Below are 26,549 nucleotides of genomic sequence, written 5' to 3'. Positions count from 1 at the left end.
GGGGTGGGGTGGGGGGTCATGTCATTTGCTATTCCACTTTGGGCAGCAAAATATCTTGGGCCAGCCCTGGCAAGAGCTGGCTATAATTTAGATACTGAACAACATACATTGGGTTTCCTAGGTGTACAGGGCCCAGGTGTCTCAAGCAGGATCTACACTACTGTTTTCATAGAATCATAGAATAATAGAGTTGGAAGAGGTCTATAAGGCCATCAAGTCCAACCCCCCACTCAATGCAGGAATCCAGCTTAAAGCATCTCTGACAGGTGGTTGTCTAGCTGCTTCTTGAATGCCTCTCGTGTGGGAGAGCCCACAACCTTCCTAGGTAACTGGTTCTACTGTCATACTCTAACAGTCAGGAAGTTTTTCCTGATGTCCAGCCGGAATCTGACTTCCTGTAACTTGAGCCCATTATTCCGTGTCCTGCACTCTGGGATGATCGAGAAGAGATCCTGGCCCTCCTGTGTGTGTCAATCTTTCAAGTATTTGAGGAATGTTATCATGTCTCCCCTCAGGCTTCTCCTCAAGGCTAAACATTACCTCTGTTTCCTCTCCCATCCGGGACACTCCTACCTCTCCTGTCTGCACCCTCTCTCCCTCTTCTACCCCCACACATAGGGGCATTTCTCTCTCTTCTTTCCCCAGGGCTCCCCCTACGCCAATCCTCTACTTCTGCCCTTATTTTATTTAGAGTATTTTTATTTAGAGTATTTTTATCCCGCACCTCAGCCTAAAAGGTTGAGCGGCTTACAATTGATCAGTAAAGAAGACTGATGTGCCCTTGTGACGGTTTCCCATCCTCTCTTTTCTCCTTCATCTCCTGTCTTCTGCCAATAGCCCCTTCGCGGCCTTCCAGAGATGTCCCTACTTCCAGATCTCCTACACTCCCACAAGTTCTCCAAATCTTGCCAGCCAGCCCTCTCTTATGCTAGGCTCGCAGCCACCCCTCGTCCTCACTATATTCACCCCAGAAGTCTCTCTCCTGGACCTCATTCCAAATTCTTTGCTCAGCAGCACACAGGGCAATCTTTTAAAATCATTATTAGGGCATTTTATGTATGGTGTATTCTATGTATGGTGCTGGAACTTAAGATGACACTCGTTGTTAATGTGATAGAATCTTTTAAATGTGAATCTGTTTTAGAAAGTTTGGATTAGGTCATTATCTGATTAAATTTAAAGATGGTGAAAATTGACTGTGTCTTTATATATGCCTGGTTATCACTACAGCAAAAAAATAGTATTCAGAGTCTCCATTTTAAAATGTGTATTTTTAAAGTACAGATTACTTGTTAATTAAAAAATACAGTTTACTTCAGTTTTCATTTATTTTGTTTGTTTGATGAATGAAAAAAAGTCCTTTATTACTGTATATTTAATCAATGTTTACCTTAAAAAAATCCCTGGCTGAACCCCCTAATGAAATGTGCTGCGCACGCCTATGGCTAATAGCTTTTCTAAGCCGAACGGCACCTCAGGAGAATCGAATATTCTGTTCGTAAGACACAGAGGAAAGGGAGAGTATTTTATCAGGATTAGGATGGCAGTCAAATTCTTCATGTAGGACGGTTTTGTGGTGAATTTTATTCTTGGTTCTGACTTATACTTTGGGAAATTGTTGACCCAGAACCGCTTTCCTCTTTCCCTCAGCAAAGCGATTTCAATCTCTGAGGCATCCTCCTGCTGTCTTCCCCTCCCCACCCTGCCTCCCCCTTCTTCGCGCCTTTTCTCCTCATGTGGCGTGTGGGAGTCACGGGGACCGACAAGGGCAGCCGTTGCGCCGAAGCCTTCTTCAAGGGCGGGAGGGGGGGAAGTTAAAGGGGAAGGGGCACCTCCAGCTGCTGGAAAGAGCGCCTTGAGGAGACGGTGACGACGCGGAAGAAGAGAGCGCGAGCCGCCGAGAAGACGAAGGGAGACAGACTGCGCAGCCGCAGAGCAAAGAAGAGAGAGAGAGAGAGAGAGAGAGAAAAGTGGGGAGACGGGGACGGACTGACGTCGCGACAGGAGCCGACCGAGGAGGAGGCAGCACTAGAAGCGCGGAGCGTCGAGCTGCTGAGGCGAGGAAGGGCAGGGATTTTTGCCTGGCTTGGGCTAGAGTTTCTGCCCAGCCGCCGCCGCCGCCGCCGCCGCCGCGGGGCCCAGCGAATGGATGGTAGCCGAGGAGCCGGGGCCGTGCCGCCGCGCAGCCATGTCTAGCAGTAACAGCGGCAGCAGCAGCAGCGCTGCCAGGGGGAGGCGAGCCCAGCGCGGTCCGCGACGCTTTCTGTGAGGAGGACCGATAGGCGGCGGCGGCGGCTGTCAGACGGTTCCATGTCGGTGGCTCTGGATTAGGCGGGGGGAGACACCAATCCCGGGGCGTGGAGGCGAACGACCCCGACCCCCTCCTTCCTCTCTCCCTCCCTCCCTCTGGGGCTCCGGCGGGAAGGACCCGATCTCCGGGCGGGAAGGGAAAGGCGGGCCATGGCCGACCGGAGCCCCCCGAACTGCCACCTGAGGCTGGAGTGGGTTTATGGCTACCGGGGTCACCAGTGCCGCAACAACCTTTACTACACGGCCGCCAAGGAGATCGTGTATTTCGTGGCGGGGGTCGGGGTAGTCTATAGCCCCCGGGAGCACCGGCAGAAATTCTACCTGGGGCATCAGGACGACATCATCAGGTAGGGACGCCCGGGAAGCCTCTTCCCTTCTTCCTCGTTTCCACCCCAAGCCCCCTTTAAACGCCGCCTCTGCAGGAATCCTGATGGCAGGACAACGCGCTCGATCGCCTCAGATAGCCGCTGTCTTTCCTCTCCGCCTTGTGAAAACAGCAACGACAGGCAGGCGCCCTCCTTAGGGCATCAGGGTCCTCGTTTGATCCCAGTCCTGAGAAACGCTGTTATTATTCGATATTTTCTCTCTCCCAGCCCCATTCCAGGGGACTTTTTATTTATTCATCCCATGTACTAGCACTTGTTTCCCATTCACTACAGTTCCACGCTCTTTCCTTGATCCAGCGAAATAATGCCCAGGAAATAATCTTCACTCCATTTGTCAAGGACAGTTGATACCAGGCAGTAGGTTATTTCCTCCTGCTTTGGGGGATAAGATAAAAGTTTGGACTCAAATGTATTTCACAGATGCCTAAGGTATATATATCCTGGAATTAAAACAAACAAACAAACAAGCCATATAAATACAGACTGCATCCATTGACTTGGATTCATATGCCAGCCTCACTCCCATTCCCTCTTGCAAACACATCTGTTATCAGTGCTCTGTAATGTTGCAATTGCTGAGATCAACTGAGGGCGCCCTCTTAACAATACTATCCTCCTGCCAGTTTCACACAGCTAAAGGCACAGAGAGACTGCTGCCTCCCCCACTTTATGAAATTGCCTCCCCTTTGGGATTTTCCAAAGTGCAAGCTTAAACATATTTCTGAAGCATTGTAAACATCTGCTTGGTCAGGTGGAGGGACAGTGTTTATCTTCTCTCTAAAATATGGACTTGTATTCTGACATGTACATATTTCCCATCATACATTCTCACAAAGTGTGAATTCTGGTAATATTTGTCTAGTCCCCCCACCCCCACTTCATCTATTACAAACACTCCCTGGTTTATGCTGGTTCTGCAGTACAATATTCTTGTCTGAGCTTCAGGTAATATATTTTCCTGAATTCCTTTCATTTGTTCAATCAGTAAATTCACAAAAATATTGATACATTTCTTTATTTGTGTGCTTACTGCTATAGTATATGTTCCCATGTAATCACAATTTTACACATGTCTAGTTGTCATAGTTAGCACAGAATTGTCAAAGTCTTAGAAGGGGACATTCAGAACATTGATTTGGGAATCTGTTTAGGCTTATGGGTTACAACTGGTGAAACTGAATATATATTGTCCCTTGGCTTTTGGATTATTGATAGCTGATGATGTTTTACATACACAGCATTGCTTTCTGTTGCATTTCTGGTAGTCTCATGTCTTCCCATTAAATGTTAAACGTCTGGTGACTTGAACAATTCTTATTTAAAACTCAAAAGAAATGTTGTTAGAAGAATCTGCATGGGCTTTCTGGGAGATATTGGTTAGTATCCAATATTAGTCCTACACAGAGTAAACCCATTGAAATGAAACAGACTTTAGTTATGACTAACATGTCTCATTCATTTCAATGGGACTACTCTGTGCAGGACTAACATTGGATACTCTCCAGAGTTTAATATTAGTAAAAGTGGAAAGTCTGTTTTAGCCATGCATCTTTAGTCTGTAGTGGATATTTTGGCTTTGTTGTGTTTGCTTGTTTTTTTGTCCCAATTGCTTGCAACCAAAAGCATATTTTCATGGGAGGTTACCACTAACTCCTTATTATTCATAGATGCATCAAGAGGGTAGTCAGTGATTGATAAGATGGGGGTAAACCAGATAGCTACCACCTTCTGTTGATGCGATAACAATTGTGTGTACTCCATGATTTTGTGCAGGTGTTGGAAAAACACAAAGATTTTAGCATCCAGAAAATTTCAATTTCATTTAAAAAGTAAAGCAGCTTTCTAACTCAATATGGCTGCAAGGTTGTATGGGCAATGTCTGGTGAAATTTCAGAAGCTAAGGGCTCAGAAAGCTTTCTAGTGTTCTCAGGGTGGGGTTTGAGAGCTCCTTGCTTATTCCCAGCAGAAGCAAACACATTCTGTCGAACAACCAAATTGTCTTGCTCAGTGGATCAGATTTTAGTCTCGCTGCAGTCAATTAATTGAAGCACACATAAACCTTGCTGCAGAAGTGGCAGCAAATTATGTTGGTTGAGTCCAAAGCCAAGAGTAGGCTGTCCAATTGGAAAAGAAAGAGCAGGTCAGGGATCCAGTCCATCAGGAGAGCTGTCCAGCCACTTATCCAGGGCTAAGGCATAGATCATGGAGGTAGGCAAGAGGGTTGATGTGGCTGCCACTGATTCCTGGGGTTCAGCAGGCTCTATGGTCACAGCTTTGTTGCAGTGAGTTTTCCAGAATTGTTTTTCATGACATGGAATTTTGATTTCAAGTTCTTGGCACATGATAATAATTGTCTCTGTATAGTTAGTATGATATGTTGACCTTTTATTTGTGCCGAGAAGCTTAGAGAAGGTAGTGTGTTCAGGTGGAAGTTTCTGTTTAACAGGAGTGTTCAAAGAGGTAAAATCCTAATACATCTCTTGTATCACTAATATTTCAATATTTTGAAACAGCTGCTGAAAACAAGCATTATTTTGGGTAACCACAAAACAACTAATCTCTAAATTATTTTGTCTACATTATTTCGTACCTGACTCTATATTATTTTGTGTAGCCATTACAGATTGTTACTTGTCAGGGATTAGCTTGAAGGGTCATGAGACCAGTATATTCAGCCCAGAATTCTTTCTGATATTTGTAATGAAAAGAAAACAGAACACATCATTTCTATTTATGTAGAAAACTATGGACCATAGTTGGGGGAAAGGTACTAGTTTCTAGTAGAAACATTCCTTGGATCTTCTGGCTCTCTGGAATTTTTTGTTAGTTAGCAAGTGCACATTTATTAAAGCATAATGAGGCTTTGGGGTAACTATTTTCAAAAATATAAATATAAATCTATAGTACCTGTATTTGTTTTTTTAAGACAAGATATTACTTTCCTACATCTTTCTCAGACCTTAAATACTTTAAAAAGTATTTTCTTAATTCATTTTGCCTTATTGCAGTAAAGCTGAAGTTTATGCTTAAAGAAAAATGATTTCTTCAGTTACGTTTCCTCCTTTATTTAGAATCATAGGAAGCTGCCTTATGCAGAGTCAGAAAATTTATTTATTTAATTTAGATCCTGCTTTTCTGCTAAATAATGGCAACTAACTACAATCCAGATTTAAAACAAAATCTTAATTATAACACAACATAAAAGCAAATAAATTAAAAATGCAAAAACACAATAATAAAAGAAATAAAGAGCACCAATTAAAAACCTCTTCAGCAGAAGACCAGTTTATATGCCAGTGGAAGGACATCAGAGAGGGAGTCAACCCAGCCTTCCTCAGTCCATAGATCCATGTAGCTCAAGACAGTCTACACTGACTGGCAGCAGCTTTTCAGGATTTTAGAGGAATTTCCCAGCCCTTTGTGGAAAGGCTGGGATTGAACCTGGGACCTTGTGCATGTAAAACATGTGCTGCACTACTGAGTTATGACTCACCCCCTTGTTGCTGAAAACAGAGCTCTGCGGCAGCGTATTTCCTATTGAAATGATGTTACCTCATAGTTGATTGCTTTCCTACTATATCTTAATTCCAAAGATATTTACTCTGAACTCTGTCCCACTGATTTTAATAACTTTTATTATATATAATGTGCTTAGTATCATTGTGTCAGATTCAAAAGACTGGAAAGGGCTCGAATGCAAAAGATGAAGTTCTCAACATTATTGACAAATTGAAAGCAAATAATTCACCAGGCCCAGATGGCATCCATCCTAGAGTTCTCAAAGAACTCAAATATGAAATTGCGGACCCCCTCACAAAAATATGCAACATGTCCCTAAGTTCAGCCTCTGTACTAGAGGACTGGAAGATGGCCAACGTAACACCAATTTTCAAAAAGGGATCCAGGGGTGATCTGGGAAATTACAGGCTGGTCAGTTTGACATCTGTTCTAGGTAAATTGGTTGAAAGCATTATTAAAGACAAAATTAGTAAGCATATAGAAGGGCAGGTCCTGCTGAAGAACAATCAATGTGGCTTCCGCAAAGGCAAGTCTAGAATTCTTTGAGAGTGTCAACAAACATGTAGACAGGGGTGATCCAGTGGACATTGTTTACTTGAATTTCCAAAAGGCTTTTGATAAAGTCCCCCACCAAAGGCTCCTGAATAAACTTAGTAGACATGGAATAAGAGGAGAGGTCCTCTGATGGATCAGTAACTGGTTAAAGAACAGAAAGCAGAGAGTAGGAATAAATGGTCAATTCTCCTGATGGAGGGAAGTAAATAGTGGGGTCCCACAGGGATTGGTATTGAGACCAATTCTTTTCAACTTGTTCATAAATGATCTGGAATTAGGAGCGAGCAATGAAGTGGCCAAGTTTGCTGACGACACCAAATTATTTAAGGTTGTTAAAACACAAAGGGATTGTGAAGAGCTCCAAAGGGATCTCTCCAAGCTGGTAGAATGCGGCTCAGTGTAAGCAAGTATAAGGTGATGCACATTGGGGCCAAAAAACCCAACTTCAAGTATAACCTAGTGGGATCTGAGCTGGCAGTGACCGAACAAGAAAGAGATCTTGGGATTGTGATGGACAGATCGATGAAAATGTCCACCCAGTGTGCGGCCGCTGTAAAGAAGGCAAACTCCATGTTAGGCATTATAAGAAAAGGAATTGAGAATAAAATGGCCAGTATCGTACTGCTCTTATACAAATCTATGGTGCGACCACACTTAGAATACTGTGTACAGTTCAACACACCTAAAAAGGATATTATAGAGCTGGAAAAAGTGCAGAAAAGGGCAACTAAAATGATTAAGGGGCTGGAGCATCTCCCCTATGAAGGAAGGTTGCATCAACTGGGATTGTTTAGCTTGGAAAAAAGGAGACTAAGGGGAGACATGATAGAGGTGTAAAAAACTATGCATGGTATAGAGAATGTGAACAGGGAGACATTTTTCTCCCTCTCTCAAAATACTAGAATCTGGGGTCATCCGATGAAACTGATTGGTGGGAGATACATTACAAATAAAAGGAAGTACTTCTTCACACAGCACATAGTTAAAATATAGAACTCACTACCACAAGATGGCCACCCATCTGGATGGCTTCAAAAGGGGGTTGGATAAATTCCTGGAGGCAATGGCTACTAGCCCTGATGGTTGTGTGCTATCTCCAGTACTTAAGGCAATAACCCTGTGTACACCAGTTGCTGGGGAACATGGGTGGGAGGGTGCTGTTGCACCATGTCCTGCTTGTTCATCCCTGGCTGATGGCTGGTTGGCCACTGTATGAACAGAGTGCTAGACTAGATGGACCCTTGGTCTGATCCAGCATGGCACTTCTTATGGTCTTAAGGTAATGTGACACTCATGCTTTACATTTAGCTAAATAACTGGACCAATTAATTAATATAATTAATTTAATTTATAGTAAGCAGAATTTTGTCTTACTTTAAATGAAGCCACATTTTTAGTACTATGGGTTGGATCCAGACTTAGTTACCAAGGGTGCAATTCTATGCATGTTTAGACAGAAAAAGTTGTACAACTGCCAGGATGCCCCCCCGGCAGTCATGAATGACTTAAGTCCCATTGTTTTCAATGGGTTTACTCAAAGTATGACCAAGTTTGGATCCAATGCATAATCTCTTGATATCCATATAAGAAAAATGCTATTCCGTAACATATTCATCGGGCTGATAATTGCTAAATGCAACAGACATTACAGCCCCATTGCTAAAGTTAACAAAAATCATTACTGCTGGTGCAGAAGAAATATTAACATTAAAATAAAAATCACAAGTAAAAAAAAAATAGATATAGTTGACTCTGGGGTATCTTTATGGTTGTGGAAAGCTAGTGTAACTATCTGATGTATATAATGGCATGAGTTAGAAATTCTATTTTCTAAATGCTGTCACTAAAAATAAATGTCTTTTCCTCCATTGTGTATCAAAAACCATTGGCAGAACAGTTTCCATCTCCACCATGCACTCCTACACATCCCCACATCTGCTTTGGACAATTGAGGGATACTCCGTAGCAGATTTGGGGTACAGTCGTGTGAAAAAGAAAGTACACCCTCTTGGAATTGTATGATTTTACATATCAGGACATAATAACAATCATCTGTTCCTTAGCAGGTCTAAAAATTAGGTAAATACAACCTCAGATGAACAACAACACAAGACATATTACACCGTGTCATTATTTATTTAACAGAAATAAAGCTAAAATGGAGAAGCCATGTGTGAAAAAGTAAGTACACCTTATGATTCAATAGCTTGTAGAACCACCTTTAGCAGCAATAACTTGAAGTAATCGTTTTCTGTATGACTTTATCAGTCTCTCACATCGTTGTGGAGGAATTTTGGCCCACTCTTCTTTACAACGTTGCTTCAGTTCATTGAGGTTTGAGGGCATTTCTTTATGCACAGCTCTCTTAAGGCCCCGCCACAGCATTTCAGTTGGGTTGAGGTCTGGACTTTGATTGGTCCATTGCAACACCTTGATTCTTTTCTTTTTCAGCCATTCTGTTGTAGATTTGCTGGTGTGCTTGGGATCATTGTCCTGTTGCATGACCCAGTTTCGTCCAAGCTTTAGCTGTTGGACAGATGGCCTCACATTTGACTATAGAATACTTTGGTATACAGAGGAGTTCATGGTCGACTCAATGACTGCAAGGTTCCCAGGTCCTGTGGCTGCAAAACAAGCCCAAATCATCATCCCTCCACCACCGTGCTTGACAGTTGGTATGAGGTGTTTGTGCTGATATGCTGTGTTTGGTTTTCGCCAAACGTGGCGCTGTGCATTATGACCAAACATCTCCACTTTGGTCTCGTCTGTCCAAAGGACATTGTTCCAGAAGTCTTGTGGTTTGTTCAGATGCAACTTTGCAAACCTAAGCCGTGCTGCCACGTTCTTTTTAGAGAGAAAAAGCTTTCATCTGACAACCCTTCCAAACAAACCATACTTGTTCAGGCTTTTTCTAATTGTACTGTCATGAACTTTAACATTTAACATGCTCACTGAGGCCTGTAGAGTCTGAGATGTAACTCTTGGGTTTTTTGCAATTTCTCTGAGCATTGCACGGTCTGCCCTTGGGGTGATTTTGCTGGGACGTCCTCTCCTGGGAAGATTGGCAACAATCTTGAATGTTTTCCACTTTTGAATCATCTTTCTCACTGTAGAATGATGGACTTTAAATTGTTTGGAAATGGCCTTATAACCCTTCCCAGATTGATGGGCAGCAGCAATTGCTTCTCTAAGATCATTGCTGATGTCTTTCCTCCTTGGCATTGTGTTAACACACACCTGGATGCTCCAGACCAGCAAACTGAAAAAACTTCGGCTTTTATAGAGGTGGTCATACTTGCTGATGATCAATTAATCACGGGCATTTGATTAGCAGCACCTGTCTGCTACTTAGCATCTTAATTCCTATGGAAGCAGTAAGGGTGTACTTACTTTTTCACACATGGCTTCTCCATTTTGGCTTTATTTCTGTTAAATAAATCATGACACGGTGTAATATGTCATGTGTTGTTGTTCATCTGAGGTCGTATTTACCTAATTTTTAGACCTGCTAAGGAACAGATTATTGTTATTCTTCTTCGTGGTCATCTGTGCAGTCACACATATGGGCTTGGCGCCTGCGCAAAGCCCCGCTTCAGGAATTTTCTATAGCTGAAAGGCATTTTGGGCGGGAAACCCTCCCCTCTCTACTGCACATGTGCAGGAGGGTTCCCGCCCAGAATCCCCAGTTCTTCTTCGACCGTCTTGCAGACAGCCTTGTCGGGAACAATGCTCTTAAAAAACGATAGCTAAGACTTACCTTTTTCTTGTTTGTATATATATTTTTCCTCACCTTTTCATCTATTCTTCGTCGTTTCTATCTTTCCTCCTAAATTTTTTTTTTTAAAAAAAATCTTTACTTTCTCTTTACCTCATTCTCATCCTCTTTAACTATAATTCTGGTCCGTATGGGCCCCAAGGCCCCATTTAAAAAGTGTGCCCGCTGTGGGACGAAGCTGCCCCCATCAGACGGCCACAAATTTTGTGTAATCTGCCTAGGGGAGGGTCACAAGGTGGACGCCTGTACCCATTGCCAAGCCTTTTCAAAGCTCACAAGGCGGCATAGAGCAGATAAATTGCTGGCAGAGCTGTGGGAAAGAGCGCTGGCATCGGTCGATAAACCTGCAATGGCTACTCAACAACAGCCAATAGCGCGTCCAGTTTCTGTCAAGCCACCAACGATTCAGGCCGACAGACCCCGCCAGGTAACCCTGCAATGCCAGGGCGATCCCTAACTGCCTCAGTAGCAAAAAAGCTAACAAAAAAGGCATATACTCCGAAGTCCGCGGAGGTTGTGAAGCACAAGAAGGCCAAATCGGCCAAAAGCCACGACCACCATAAAAATCGGCCATCGACAGCCGCACCATCGACAGATGCACCGACCCCTCCTTCAATGATGGAGATGGCTACCATCGCCGTACCTCCTTCGATATCGACGATTACTCCAATGCCGGCGCCATCGTTATCGGAGGGCGAAATTAGAGAGAGCGAATCCCATCAAAGTAGAGAACCAGTATACTCTACAAGGGGATCAGCTAGAGGCTCACCTCAAGGAAACTTATCTGCCAATATTCAGCCTCGACACGATTATCGAAGATCGCCCACACCGCTCGACCGTCGACCACAATATCGACGCTCACCGGATTCAGCCCGTTCAATCGATGATCAATATCGGGAAGACAAACGTTACTTCTGTACAAGACGATACCGATCCAGATCTCCTATAAGAGAATATGACGAACAATCAGAATACTCTCTCCCACCAAGACCTAACTATTATTATAGGGATTGGCATGACGACCATGATCGATATCGACAAGGAAGCCGGCTATCAACCCCTCGACATCGACAACCACCTTCGGCCACGATATCGGCACCAGAACAAACTACTGAATTGCTACCAGTGCCACTATCCATCACGACAGTCGATCCTACACCTCGAGGTCGACAAACAACACTTTCCGTCGTAGAGCAAACCGGTGATATCCAAACCGTGCAAATACCTTCAGCTCCCGAAAAACCAGACGACTATTGCTCAGACTCAGCCTCTGGTATTTCACCGACTCTGTCAATCCCATCGCCAGATTCGATGGTGGAGGCACAAGGATCAGTCTCACCATCTGAGGGACTTGCCCACTTTTCAGATCTCATTCAGAGAATGGTGCAGGCACTGGGTATAGAAACCCGACAGACTTTAGAAAAGTTAGTCGATCCTGTTTTCGAAGCAATTTATACTGAAGCAGCAACGCCAATTGCCATACCTTAACTACCTACTTTAACCAGGGCAGTTAAGGAATCATGGAAGGACCCAGCAACACTACAACCATCGTCAAAACGGCTCGATAACATGTACAAAGTCCTCGATAAAGACGTGGAGTTCCTTTTTACACATCCTCAGCCGAACTCCATTATTGTAGAATCAGCACAAGGTCGATCTCAAAGGGTGCATATAGCACCAGTAGACAAAGAAGGTCGACGGCTCGATTTAATGGGCCGAAGATTTTACTCTACTACAGCATTAAGCCTTAAGGTATCGAACTACCAGGCTACGATGTCCCGGTATCAATTATTTTTGTGGGATAAAATGATGTCTATGTGACAACCTAGGAGATGACCATAGAGAGCTAGCAAGAGTTTTCCATGCCGAGGCCACCAGAATGGCACGACAACAAATAGCCACAGCTAAGCATCAAGCTGATTGTGGCGCAAAGACTATGATTGGAGCAGTCGCCCTAAGAAGGCATGCCTGGCTCAGATCCACTGGGTTGTCACAGGAGGCCAGATCATGTATTGAAAGTCTCCCATTTGATGGTACTGGCCTATTTAATTCCACAACCGATGAAGCCATGGATAATGTCCAAAAAGCTAGGATAACAGCGCATAAAATGGGGCTAGGCCCATCTCAACACCAACAGCAACAATTTAGACCAAGAAGATGGTTCAGACAACCTGGATTCACTACCACAAGATACCAGCCTGAGCGACAACCCTACAGACAACAATTCCAACCTCAACAGGGAAAGAAACAATTTCCACCCTCAAAAGTCAGATTCCAGCGTCGTAAGCCCGATTACACACAAAATCGACGTCTTTGACTTCAATATCCATACCACAACCACTCTCTTCAGTGACCGTCTCTCGACCTCAAGGAGGGCTTGGAATCGAATAACTACAGACAAATGGGTACTTTCATCATAGAAAACGGCTACAAGGTAGAATTCGATTCCCTCCCACCCTTGGGAGTCCTGAGATCAACTACACCATCGCCATCTCTCCTGCAGGAGGTCCGCTCACTCCTAGAGAAGAGAGCAATAACATCAGTACCAAAACATCAAGTAATGAAGGGATTTTATTCCCAATACTTCACTTCCCGAAAGCTGATGGAGGCATCAGACCCATTTTAGACCTACGCAACGTGAACACTTTCATAACACCAAAAAGGTTTCGTATGGTCTCACTTCCGACGATCCTACCACTACTCACAAGAAAATTGTGGTTTGCTTCCATCGACCTCAAGGACGCTTATTTTCATATAGCCATCCACCGGGACAGCCAGCGATACCTACGCTTTGCCATAAACCAAACGGCTTTTCAATTCCGAGTCCTACCTTTTGGATTGTCAACAGCTCCCAGAGTATTCACAAAGTGCATCGCTGTAGTTTGTGCTCACTTAAGAAATCAAGGAATTCAAATCCACCCTTACATAGACGACTGGCTTCTAGTAGCGGACTCAAAACATGCCCTCCAGCAACACATAGCGTATGTTTGGGACCTGATGATGGAGCTAGGTCTATTAATAAATATCGAAAAGTCTACCCTCACACCTACCAAAACCATAAAATGTATAGGTGCAATCTTGGATTCGCACACCACCAAAGCATTCTTACCAATCAAAAGAGCCATTACTATCCAGAAACTAGCAAACGACCTCTCCAAACAAAAAACCACTACCGCATATACAATCCAAAGACTCCTGGGGCTGATAGCTTCAACCACCATGGTCGTACCATTCGCAAAACTCAAAATGCGACGCTTGCAATTCTGGTTCACCAGAGTAGTCAACCCATTACAGAACACCAAGCGTACTTTTCTCTCCTTACCACCGACGGTAACCAAGTCCCTAAAATGGTGGATGGACCATCACAACCTACTGAAGGGCGTATCGTTCCAACCATTAATGCCAACGAAGTTGATCACAACAGATGCCTCAACAACGGGATGGGGACCCCATCTCGACTCCCTAAGAGTACAGGGCACCTGGTCTGTGACAGAAAGAAGGGCGCACATCAACTACCTCGAGCTGCTTGCAGTCCAAAAGGCCCTCAAGGCATTCAAAGCCGTGATATACAACCACCACATTCAAATGACATCAGACAACTCAACAGTTGTCTTTTACATCAACAAACAGGGAGGCACAAAGTCTTTATCTCTAGCAAAACTCACCATACACGTATGGGAATGGTGCATTCGATGTCGACTGTTCCTGACTGCAGTTCATATAGCCGGTCTGTCCAACACACTGGCAGACAATCTCAGCAGGCACTCGTCGATAGTCCACGAATGGTGCATTCATCCTCAGGTCATCAGGGAACTGTTTCACCTTTGGGGACAGCCACACATAGATCTGTTTGCGACGGAGAACAACACAGTGTGTCACCAATTCTGCAGCAGAGCAGGAATAGGAGGAAAATCATTAGGAGATGCATTCCTCCACAGGTGGAACACTCACCTCTTGTACCTATTTCCCCCATTCCCTCTGATAATGAGAATCCTTGCCAAGATTATTCACGACAATGCGAACTGCATAATTCTAACTCCCTGGTGGCCCAGACAGAACTGGTTTGCAACCCTTCTCAACAGGTCACAGGGTCACTTCCTACGTCTACCAATGAGACGAGACCTTCTATCCCAGGATCACGGCCGGATATGTCATCCAGACCTTGACACCCTTCACATGACAGCGTGGAGGCTGATCCCTCAGTAGAGAATAGAGGTCTGGCAGCTAAGATCCAAGAAGTTTTGGATGCAGCACTAAAACTGTCAACAAGGCAGAACTACCACAGAAAATGGTCTGCATTTACCACTTTTGCCTCTGAACATGGATTCTTACCCTCAAGCTGCTCTATTAATCACATCCTGTCCTTTTTATTAATGTTAGTTGACGGGTTTAAAAGTTTCCTCTTTAAAGGTGTACTTGGCATCTATATCCATGTTTCATGACCGTATTGACGGTCTTACTGTTTTTTCCCATCCTACGGTTAAACGTTTCTTAAAAGGTTTGTTAAATCTAAATCCACCAGTAAGAACATTTTCACCTTCTTGGAGCCTATCAGTAATCCTACATGCACTTTCAAGTAAGCCATTTGAACCTTTGGCAACTACTGACCTACGCCTCCTAACTTTGAAGGTGGTTTTCTTGGTGGCAATCACATCAGCAAGACGTGCCAGCGAACTATGTGCGTTGAGGATAGATGAACCTTACCTCATTTTCCATCTTGATAAAGTAGTACTTTGTCCTGATGCTCAATTCCTACCTAAAGTTGTCTCCAGTTTTCACATCAACCAAGACATTATTTTACCAACATTTTCCCCAGCACCTTCATCTGCGTTGGAAAGAACCTTGCACTTATTAGATGTCAGAAGGGCTTTAGCGTTTTATAAGGATCGCACTGCCTCTTTCCGCCAGTCACAACGCCTGTTTGTATGTCATGGACAAAACAAAAAAGGCTTACCAGTATCAGCTCAGAGACTCTCTTCATGGTTGGTGCAATGTATTATCCTAGCTTACCAGTTGCAGAAATTAGAACCCCCGACTTCAGTCAGAGGGCACTCTACTAGAGCTGTCTCCACATCCTCTGCTTTTCATCGTGGTGTCACGATCCCGGAAATATGCAAGGCAGCGACATAGGCCTGACCGATGACGTTTGTATCACACTACAAACTGGATGTCAGGTCAAGGTCCAATTGTTCCTTTGGTAGAGCCGTGTTGTCATCTGTCTTCAAGGACACCAACCCTCCTCTGGTGAGTAAAAGCTTGCTATTCGTCCATATGTGTGATGCACAGAGACCACGAAGAAGGACAGGTTGCTTACCTGTAACTGTGGTTCTTCGAGTGGTCATCTGTGCAGTCACACAACCCACCCACCATACTCCCCACTTGGTGTCCATCATTTGTTACTAATGTTACTGTTAGTACTTTTCAGGTACACCTGCAGATGTCTATATTTCTCAGACGAGGCTCTTAAGTCTCAGAAGAACTGGGGATTCTGGGCGGGAACCCTCTTGCACATGCGCAGTAGAGAGGGCCAAAATGCCTTTTAGCTATAGAAAATTCCCGAAGCGGGGCTTTGTGCAGGCGCTGAGCCCATATGTGTGATTGCACAGATGACCACTCGAAGAACCACAGTTACAGGTAAGCAACCTGTCCTTATGTCCTGATATGTAAAATCATACAGTTCCAAGAGGGTGTACTTTCTTTTTCACATGACTGTATATGCAAGGGGAAGGCATGTTGTGTAAACAGACATTTGCTCATGTAATGTTGGATTGAAACCACTGAGCACAATCTAGAAGTTTCCCTGTGCTTGTAGATGGTACAGTATGAAAATAGTGTTGGATCCTGGAATGGATCCTGGTTATGTTTTCGTATGAAGCTGCCTTATACTGAGTCAGACTATTGGGCCATCTATCCTAATATTGTCTACGCTGACTGGCAGGAGTCTTTCTCAACAATACCTGGAGATGGCAGGGATTAAACCTAAGACTTTTTGAATGAAAAGCATATGTTCTACCTCAGGTGGAATCTGCATATGCACAAGAACACAAGCAGGCAGGTGAAAGAAACTGTATGTGTCTGCCACAATCAATCCCCAAAATGCAGAGTATAGCCAGAGTCCCCTGACACTATGTTATATTCGTGCTACATTGTACCCAGCCTGGTGTGACTTGAAAGGATCATTTTTCTTTATGCCTGTATATAGCAGATTGATTTCCCATGCACAAACTGTTGCTTTCAAAATCAAATAAGCCACTATGAACGCAATACAGTTCATGTGGAAGGATCTTCCTCCCCCCACAATCCCCTTTCCTTTTGTTTCATGTCTTTTAGATTGTAAGCCTGTGGGCAGGGACTGTCAAGAAATACTTTTGTAAGCCGCCGTGAGAGCCTTTTTTGGCTGAATGGTGGCATAAAAATCCTTAAATAAATAAAAATAAATAAAAAATACTCAGTGCAGGGCCACAGAAGAGAACTTGGCTCTAGTTCTAGTATTGGTCCTGCAGTGCTAGTTCTTGCCTGCTAATATCAAAAGTAATGTGCAAACACTTATGCAGAATTAATGGTAAGAAAGATGCCATCCATTGGAATTTTAAAAAAGTCATAATATTAGGAGGTAGAAAGAAGGCTTGCCAAACAAGAGAGCTGTATGTCTGGCTAGTTATAGAATTCTGCAGTAACTTCAGTAGCACAAAGCATACTTGCACCGCTTCTTGCTGCAGATGAATAGGATTGTGGTGCTAACAAATCCCCTCAAATTATTATTATTATTATTATTATTATTATTATTATTATTATTATTATTTCAGTGTGCATGATGCCTTACAGAGTAAAAGAGGACAGATACAATCTAAAATTCAACATGTAGGAAACAACAGAGGATGGGTAAGGAAGTAGGCAGCAGTAACGGGAATAATATGCTGTTGCTTAACGTACGGACATAAGATCAGATCAAAGGTCTATTTACTCCAGCACTCTGTTCGCACAGTGGCTCACCAGATGCATATGGGAAACTCTCAAACAGAACACAAATGCAATAGCACACTCTCTCTTGTATTCCTCAGTTAATGTTATTGAGGTGCATACTGCTTCTGATACTGGAGGTAATATACAGCCATTATAACCAGTAACTGTTGAAAACCTTATCTTCCATGAATTTGTCAGGTTGATGGCCATCATTACATTTTGTGGTAATTAAATTATGTCCTTTATGAAGAAGTAATTCCTTTATTTTATCATATAATCTGCCTAGAGAATATTTTATCATTGAATGGACTAAAAATATCAATAAATTAATCAAGGTCACAATCCTATGCATGTTTAGACAGAAAAAAGTCATGTGACAGATCTGTCCCTATCTAGGGATTTTATAATAAGGGATTTCTGTATTTAGCTTGATCAAGAATCAGCAGGTAATGTTTCCCTTGTCATTTCCCAGAACAAAGTATCACCATAGAAATGGTAAGGTTACAAAATCCCTGTATTAACATGCAGATTTTTTTTAAAATAGAGGACAATCAGGCGTGTTTTTTCATCTTTTACTTTAAAATCTTAAGCAGTTTCTAGTTGCTTCACATTTCAAATAGGATCATAAAATATAAAAAAAATTAAGCAAAACACATTTTCAAAGACTTTCTCCAAATTGTTTAGGAACATTGGCCATGTCTAGACTAGGCCTATATCCCAGGATTGTCCCAGGATCATCCCTGTGCATCCAAATGACACACAGGGGATCCCGGGAGCAGGCAGGGACAACCCCTCCATTTGCCTGGAATAATCCTTAGGTCTAGCTAAGGCCTAAGTGTTTAAAGTAGTAAAATATCTCATCCAAATAACATTTCTGAGTTTATAGCAAAAAGGAATTTAAAGAACTTGAGGAGGAATGATGACATCGTCTTCTCATGAGGACAGATGTTGCATCCTGTGAAAACTGATGTTTAGTTCTGTGAGGACAGATGGTATGTACTGAAGTGCCCATGTGTTGCTCTTATTTGATTTCTGATGATGAACGTGGTTATGTATGTTTCCCACAAACTCATTCTCTAACAATGAGTTATTATTTTTCCAAAGTTCGCAGTTAAGATTTGTAGTGATATATTTACTTCATAGTTTGGCAGCAATGCTGAGCCAAACATTTCCTTCAGACCAGGATGCCACCTGCTTATCTTTTGCAGGCCCTGTTTCACTATTTTAAATTTGAAGGGTCTTTCAGTTCTATTAACTTCTCACAATATTTCTTTTGCATCATAACCTGAACAATACAGTAAGCAGTTATTCTTTCTTCTGTCTTATCTAAAGCATATTTTTCCTGAATTTACATTATGTGGGAAGCCTTGCTTTTCGTTAGTTTAGCTGGGAAAATATTCTACCTTGCTTTTCTCATGTCAGCAAGCTTAGAGGTCAGTGAGAAGTTACAGCATGTCAGCACAAATGCTGCTGTTAGAATCAAATTGATTGAAACTTAATACAGGAATAGACTTCTTAATATTTCATTGGTTGCTTTATAAAAGCTATAAATTTATAAGAGTGATGAGCTTATGAGAGAGATAGAGACCAGAATTTTCTAGGATAAATATTTGCAAGGTAGCCTATTATGCAGGTTAGGGCAGAAGTCTTGCAAAGGTACAACTCTCAGCATTAGTCATCCATGTTGGCTGAGGAATCCTGGGAGTTGTAGGACTTTTAGAATGTAAAAGTTTTAAAATTTTGCAAGCTTTAATTGTAAGTTACCTTAGGGGCCCTATCTGGGATGAAAGGTGACTCATAAATTTTTACATGAAACAAAGTAAATGAGTGAAACGTAAAAAGCATTCTATCCTATTTTCAAAGATATGTCTACTGTCATGTTGTCTATATAAGTACAAATTATAGCTGAATATCATAGACTGCTCTTATAACAATGGTGGTCCCAAGTTCAGTGCTTCACTTCTACTTGTATTAATTAATGGCAACCACTAACTTATATGGAAGAAAGTAAAGCATTGCACATATGATTCTATTGGATGCTGATTAAACCTGCACTTTTCACCTTACATAAGAAAGAAACTTGTGATATATTAAAGACTAACTTATTTGTTGTGGCATAAACTGCCGTGGTTTCTATCATGTGCCCCAAGACTCTTCTTTGCATTACTTCCATTTTGCTGTAAAATGGCTATCCTTCTGGAATTTGTCCCTTAGAGGAATGTGAGAAGCTATGCTATATAGAGTCAGACCATTAGTTCATCTCATTGTCTACACATTGAATGGCAGCAGCCCTCCAGTATTTCAGACCTGAGTGTTTCCCAGCCTTATAAAACTGTCTAAGTGTGTCCTCCGATGACTAAATTAAAAGTAGTTGCTCCCATGGAACAACAGATTTCAAATGCCTATCTGGCTTCAAAGTCCCCATGCAACCTAGAGTACTGACAAGGGTACCTTTAAATTGGCCAGTTGGCTAATCCAGGCCCTTGGTGTGAAGCATGGCCCAAACCTGAAGTACCCCTACCAGCAAGATAGACTAGCTGGTTAAAGTACCATCTACGTATCCTTCATGATGCCTTTTGCTTTGTATACCTTCACGTATCTGTCTCCCAGGTTTTTGGATTTTTTAATACTTAACTCAATCAGAGTTAAGATTTAACTCAATCAAGTAGCAAGGAACCTCCTTGAAGCCTCATTTCATTCCAGAGTCAAACTATTGATCCCTTTGTTTTATCCAATCTTGAAACCAACACCATTGACCCCTTTGTACTATTTATTTTGAAGTCTGTTACTGGCCTTGATTATGGGCACACGTCAGATTTTTTGTTTTTTGTTTTGTTTTTTACCATAAGATTCAGCATGGACAGACTCACTGTTGCACTGCTCTAAGTATTGCCAAGGGTATGATTGGCTTACAAGACCATTCTTTGTGATCCTTTCTTAGCACTCTCCCTTTTCTACTCTGGTGCCTAACCCATATTTCTAGAGCCATAGTCCTTCTCTTCCTTCTACCTGAATCTCCTGTTGCCTTGTTTGCCCAGAGAGATCCATGCTGGCTTATATATATAAATCAACTTTCTGATTTATCTATTTGGTGCCTTGCAAGAGCAGCAGCATCTGCACAGGTTGCTGGCTCTGAGTCCAATGATGGTGGTCATGCAAAGAATCTAGGGTGTTGTGTGGAAGTGGCTATGAGAGTTTCAAGCCAAGCACAACCACCTCCTTAGCTACACTTTTGTAGGTTTCTAATTAGTTCTCCTTCTCTGCCTTCTCTCCTAGTTCTCTTGCCTTTATCAGTGTTTACTATTTTCCACAGAGAGGTCAGGGTTTAAGGAGAAGTCTTGTTTTGGGACTCTACTCCAAATTCTATTTTTACAATTTAATTGCTTTGGCTCCTGGGTTCCTAATAATACTAAGCCTCCATTGAACCTTCCAATCATCATCCATCCAAAGGCCTTTCCTTTGGATGTTTGTAGATAACTTTTTGTATCCTGATCTATATAAGGCTGGGGGTATTTAATTCATAACCAAAATCTGTGAGACCAGAGGGTAGCTGTTTTGAGATTCCACATGTTGATGACCAACCCAGAAGTAAGGTTCTTTGCTTTCTGCTTACTATGAAACAGGGGAATTATAACTTCTTTGACACTTCTTTCACCTTTTATGCCTTTGAGTCTATCATTTCCACCCTTACATAGTTCACCATTTCACTAGCATCTGAGCTTTCAGTATATTGCTTCTACAAACCCCACCTTGCAATTTCCATAGCTCCCTCCCCACTTCTTTCTTATTTATTTATTTATTTATTATTTATTTATTACATTTTTATACCGCCCAATAGCCGAAGCTCTCTGGGTGGTTCTTACATGGGAAATGTTAATTTCCCCAACTCCATCTTTCTCTATGCCTATGTTGAGACTACTGGAAGTAGTATACTAGTCCATGTGCTAGGATAGGGGTGGGAACCTCAGGTCAGGGGGCCAAATCCGGTCCTGCAGAGCTCCCCTTCCACTGTCCACATCCCCTTTCTCCCAACCACACATCATTTGATGGTTTCCTGGCTTTTGTGCAATTTTCCCCCATTTTAAAAGGTTGAAATGCCTCTCCCAGGGCTTAGTAACTGGCAATAAGAGCTTTACACTACAATATGCTGGTATTATTTATATTTTGGGCACCACCCTTTTTGTCTTTGGGTCCATCCTCTTTGCCTTCAGCACTATCTACCACTAGAATGCAGTCCCCAGAGCTTCTCCAAAATTGAATTTGGCCCTTGGACTGAAATTCTGTGCTAAGAGGTTGGCATACTAACAATTTTTTTCTTCTATAAGATACTTATTAGAAAATAAAGTTTGTACTGTTTCACTTTAATAGTTGTTCTGAATCTATTATTATTTATTTATTTATATAGCACCATCAATGTACATGGTGCTGTACAGAGTAAAACAGTAAATAGCAAGACCCTGCTGCATAGGCTTACATTCTAATAAAATCATAGTAAAGCAATAAGGAGGGGAAGAGAATGCAAACAGGACATAGCTTCTTCCCCATTTTATTGTAGAACAGTGCACAATCTGCTGTGTGCATGTCATACCTCTGGAAAAGGTCCCTTCATTCCACATTTGTTATGACATGTGTATACATGTGAGTTCACATAAACATGTGCAACAAGGATGTGTGTTTACAGGGGTTAATGGTTCTAATGTTTATACATAAAACAAATGATGATTCTGCCAATTTTAAGGTAGGAAAAACCATTCCAGCATGGAGTGTAGGGGGGTATCCGCACGTCGTACCCAAAGCGCTTCTATTCGACCCCAGTGCACCCCGTAAACGATCGTCTAACTTGCCTGTAAAAGAGCCGAGGAAGAAGCGTGCTTGCTGCTGCTGCCGCCGCCGCCGCCACCACCCAACTTCCTCCTCGCCGGCTAGGATGGAGAGCTCGGGGGAAGAAGGTGGGGTGGAGAGCTTCTTCCGCTCTCCACCCCGCTTTCTTCCGCCGAGCTCTCCTCACTGGTTGGCGAGGAGGGAGGTGGGTGGTGCCGGCGGTGCCGGCGCCGGCAAGCACGCTTCTTCCTCGGCTCTTTTACAGGCAAGTTAGACGATCGTTTTTGGGTTGCACTGGGGTCGAATAGAAGCGCTTTGGGTACAACGTGCGGATCCCCCCCTTGGAAACTGCGTTACTGTAGTACTTTTGCAAGTCACTGGAAAGGAATTTGCTAGAGAGAAAAAACATATAGGCTCTAAAACTAGAGCAGCCATTCCCAATTTGGTGCTCTCCAGATGTTTTGGACTACAAATTCCAACATTCCTGACCATTGACTGATGGAAATTGGTCCAAAAACATCTGGAGAACACCAGGTTGGGGAAGGTTGCCATAGTTTATCCCCAAAGTGCGAGACTGTCTCTTTAAAGGAGGTAGGCAATCAAAAGGAAAGTATAACCCCTTCTTTGAACTTTCCCACCTAAATGTTTTGTTGTTGTTTATTCGTTCAGTCGTTTCCGACTCTTCGTGACTTCATGGACCAGCCCACGCCAGAGCTTTCTGTCGGCTGTTGCCACCCCTAGCTCCCCCAAGGTCAAGTCTGTCACCTCCAGAATATCATCCATCCATCTTGCCCTTGGTCGGCCCCTCTTCCTTTTGCCTTCCACTTTCCCTAGCATCAGCCTCTTCTCCAAGGTATCCTGTCTTCTCATTATGTGGCCAAAGTACTTCAGTTTTGCCTTTAATACCATTCCCTCAAGTGAGCAGTATGGCTTTATTTCCTGGAGTATGGACTGGTTTGATCTTCTTGCAGTCCAAGGCACTCTCAGAATTTTCCTCCAACACCACAGTTCAAAAGCATCTATCTTCCTTCGCTCAGCTTTCCTTATAGTCCAGCTCTCACAGCCATAGGTTACTACGGGGACTACCATTGCTTTAACTATGCGGACCTTTGTTGTCAGTGTGGTGTCTCTGCTCTTAACTATTTTATCAAGATTTGTCATTGCTCTCCTCCCAAGAAGTAAACGTCTTCTGATTTCCTGGCTGCAGTCAGCGTCTGCAGTAATCTTTGCACCCAGAAATACAAAGTCTGTCACTGCCTCCACATTTTCTCCCTCTATTTGCCATTTATCAATCAAGCTGGTTGCCATAATCTTGGTTTTTTTGAGGTTTAACTGCAACCCAGCTTTTGCACTTTCTTCTTTCACCTTCATCATAAGGCTCCTCAGCTCCACCTCGCTTTCAGCCATCAAAGTGGTGTCATCTGCATATCTGAGATTGTTAATGTTTCTTCCTGCGATTTTAACTCCAGCCCTGGATTCGTCAAGCCCAGCACGTCGCATGATGTGTTCTGCATACGAGTTGAATAGGTAAGGTGAGAGTATACAACCCTGCTGTACTCCTTTCCCAATCTTAAGCCAGTCCGTTGTTCCGTGGTCTGTTCTTACCGTTGCTACTTGTTCGTTATACAGATTCCACAGGAGGCAGACAAGATGACTTTATTTCCCCATACCACCAAGAACTTGCCAAAGTTTGTTATGATCCACACTGTCAAAGGCTTTAGAATAGTAAATAAAACAGAAATAGATGTTTTTCTGGAACTCCCTGGCTTTCTCCATTATCCAGTGGATATTGGCAATTTGGTCTCTAGTTCCTCTGCCTTTTCTAAACCCAGCTTGTACATCTGGCAATTCTCGCTCCATGAATTGCTGGAGTCTGCCTTGCAGGATCTTGAGCATTACCTTGCTGGCATGTGAAATAAGTGCCACTGTCCGATAGTTGGAACATTCTTTAGTGTTTCCCTTTTTTGGTATGGGGATATAAGTTGATTTTTTCCAGTCTGATGGCCATTCTTGTGTTTTCCAAATTTGCTGGCATATGGCATGCATCACCTTGACAGCATCATCTTGCAAGATTTTAAACAGTTCAGCTGGGATACCGTCTCCTGCTGCCTTGTTATTAGCAATGCTTCTTAAGGCCTATTCAATCTCACTCTTCAGGATATCTGGCTCTAACTCACTGACCACACCGTCTGAGCTATCCCCAATATTATTATCCTTCCTATAAGATCTTCCGTATATTCTTGCCACCTTTTCTTGATCTCTTCTGTTTCTGTTAGGTCCTTGCCATTTTTGTTTTTGATCATACCCATTTTTGTCTGGAATTTATCTCCGATGTTTCTAATTTTCTGGAAGAGGTCTCTTGTCCTTCCTATTCTATTGTCTTCTTCCACTTCCGCGCATTGCTTGTTTAAAAATAATTCCTTATCTCTTCTGGCTAACCTCTGGAATTTTGCATTTAATTGGGCATATCTCCCCCTATCACTGTTGCCTTTTGCTTTCCTTCTTTCTTGGGCTACTTCCAATGTCTCAGCAGACAGCCATCTTGCCGTCTTGGTTTTCTTTTTCTTTGGGACGTTTTTTGTTGCCGCCTCTTGGACAATGTTGCGAACTTCTGTCCATAGTTCTTCCGGGACCCTATCTACTAAATCTAGTCCCTTAAATCTATTCTTCACTTCCACTGCATATTCATTAGGAATATTAGTGAGCTCATATCTAACTGATCTGTGGGTCTTCCCTATTCTCTTTAGTTTGATTCTAAATTGTGCAATAAGAAGTTCGTGATCTGAACTACAGTCAGCTCCAGGTCTTGTTTTTACCGTCTGTATAGATGTCCGCCACCTTTGGCTGCAAAGGATGTAGTCAATCTGATTTCGGTGTCGGCCATCTGGTGAAGTCCATGTATAAAGCCATCTTTTAGGTTGTTGGAAGAGAGTGTTTGTTATGCACAGTGAGTTGTCTTGGCAGAATTCTATCAGCCTATGTCTCGCTTCATTTTGTTCTCCTAGACCATGCTTACCTGTAATTCCAGATGTCATTTGACTACCCACCTTGGCGTTCCAGTCTCCTGTAACGAAAATAACATCTCTTTTTGGTGTGTTATCCAGTAGGTGCTGCAGATCCTCATAGAACTTATCTACTTCTGCTTCTTCAGCATCTGTGGTTGGGGCATATATTTGGATCACTGTGGTGTTAAATGGCTTACCCTGAATTCAAATTGAGATCATTCTATCATTTTTTGGATTGTATCCAAGCACTGCTTTAGCCACTTTATTATTAATTATGAAGGCTACTCCATTTCTTCTGTGATCCTCTTGTCCACAGTAGTAGATCTGGTGGTGATCTGATGTGAAGTGGCCCATTCCAGTCCATTTCAGTTCACTGACACCCAATATATCTATATTTAATCTTGACATCTCACCAATAACCATATCCAATTTGCCCTGGCTCATAGATCTTATATTCCAGGTTCCTATGGTGTGTTCACACCATAGGTCTCAGTAGCAAGTATGAGAATTTGAGTTTGCATTAGAAAAGGCAATTCCACCAAAAAAAGAACATCTACAATGTAGATTGTACATTAACCATACAGGCATGCACCCTACAGCATTATAGGTATCTATCTTATTACAGTGTATGACATGTTTACTAAAAAGTCTTAGTGATTTCAAAGGGGTTATTCCCATGTAACTGTTCATACAGGATCACAGATATATTGTAAAGATATTGTTGTATATGAAGGCACAGCCTTCAACCCCATACTTTAACCAAGAGTCATTTCTGACAAAACATTATCATTCCTATTACATGACATTTCAGACATCAAAATGCAATCCACATGTTTTCAAGCCTGTGCAAGTGTTTTAAGCTGAATGACAAGGGGGGAAAACAGATGCTTGCAGCATTAGCATCCAGCACCAACAATAGCTTTATTATGAATGACCCAAGGGTTTGGCATTTCATATGTAAAATTTAATACCTTGAAATCAGCCTTGAGGCTATAGAAAGCCAATGGATATATGGCCCTGCTGGTCCACCTCTGCCAGAAAGGGCTGATATATTCCGCATTGGCTCAAGCTTCTGCCCATTGCTCTAGTCATCCTGATCTATATACTTACCCTGATACAGGGTAGTAGCCGCTAAAGATCACTATTGGACAGACAAAGAAACTTAGCTCTCAGACAGTTGCTGCACCACACCAGACACCTCTGTACCACCCTCTT

The 26,549-nt window shown here is 42.7% G+C and overlaps 1 protein-coding gene across 2 annotated transcripts in view; it reads left to right on the top strand.

The window, feature by feature from the left end:
* Positions 1–2,377: 2,377 nt before the first annotated feature.
* Positions 2,378–26,549, top strand: part of EML5 (EMAP like 5) — a 129,826-nt gene continuing 105,654 nt past the window's right edge. For both annotated transcript variants that reach the window (XM_063117954.1, XM_063117953.1), the window contains exon 1: positions 2,378–2,657. In XM_063117954.1, coding sequence (XP_062974024.1) covers positions 2,461–2,657 — 197 coding nt within the window. In that variant the 5' untranslated portion in view covers positions 2,378–2,460. The remainder of the gene's footprint in view (positions 2,658–26,549) is intronic.

The sequence above is a fragment of the Elgaria multicarinata genome, chromosome 2 (assembly GCF_023053635.1).
Source record: "Elgaria multicarinata webbii isolate HBS135686 ecotype San Diego chromosome 2, rElgMul1.1.pri, whole genome shotgun sequence".
NCBI classification, from domain to species: domain Eukaryota; kingdom Metazoa; phylum Chordata; class Lepidosauria; order Squamata; family Anguidae; genus Elgaria; species Elgaria multicarinata.
This window is presented reverse-complemented; position numbering and strand designations above follow the sequence as displayed.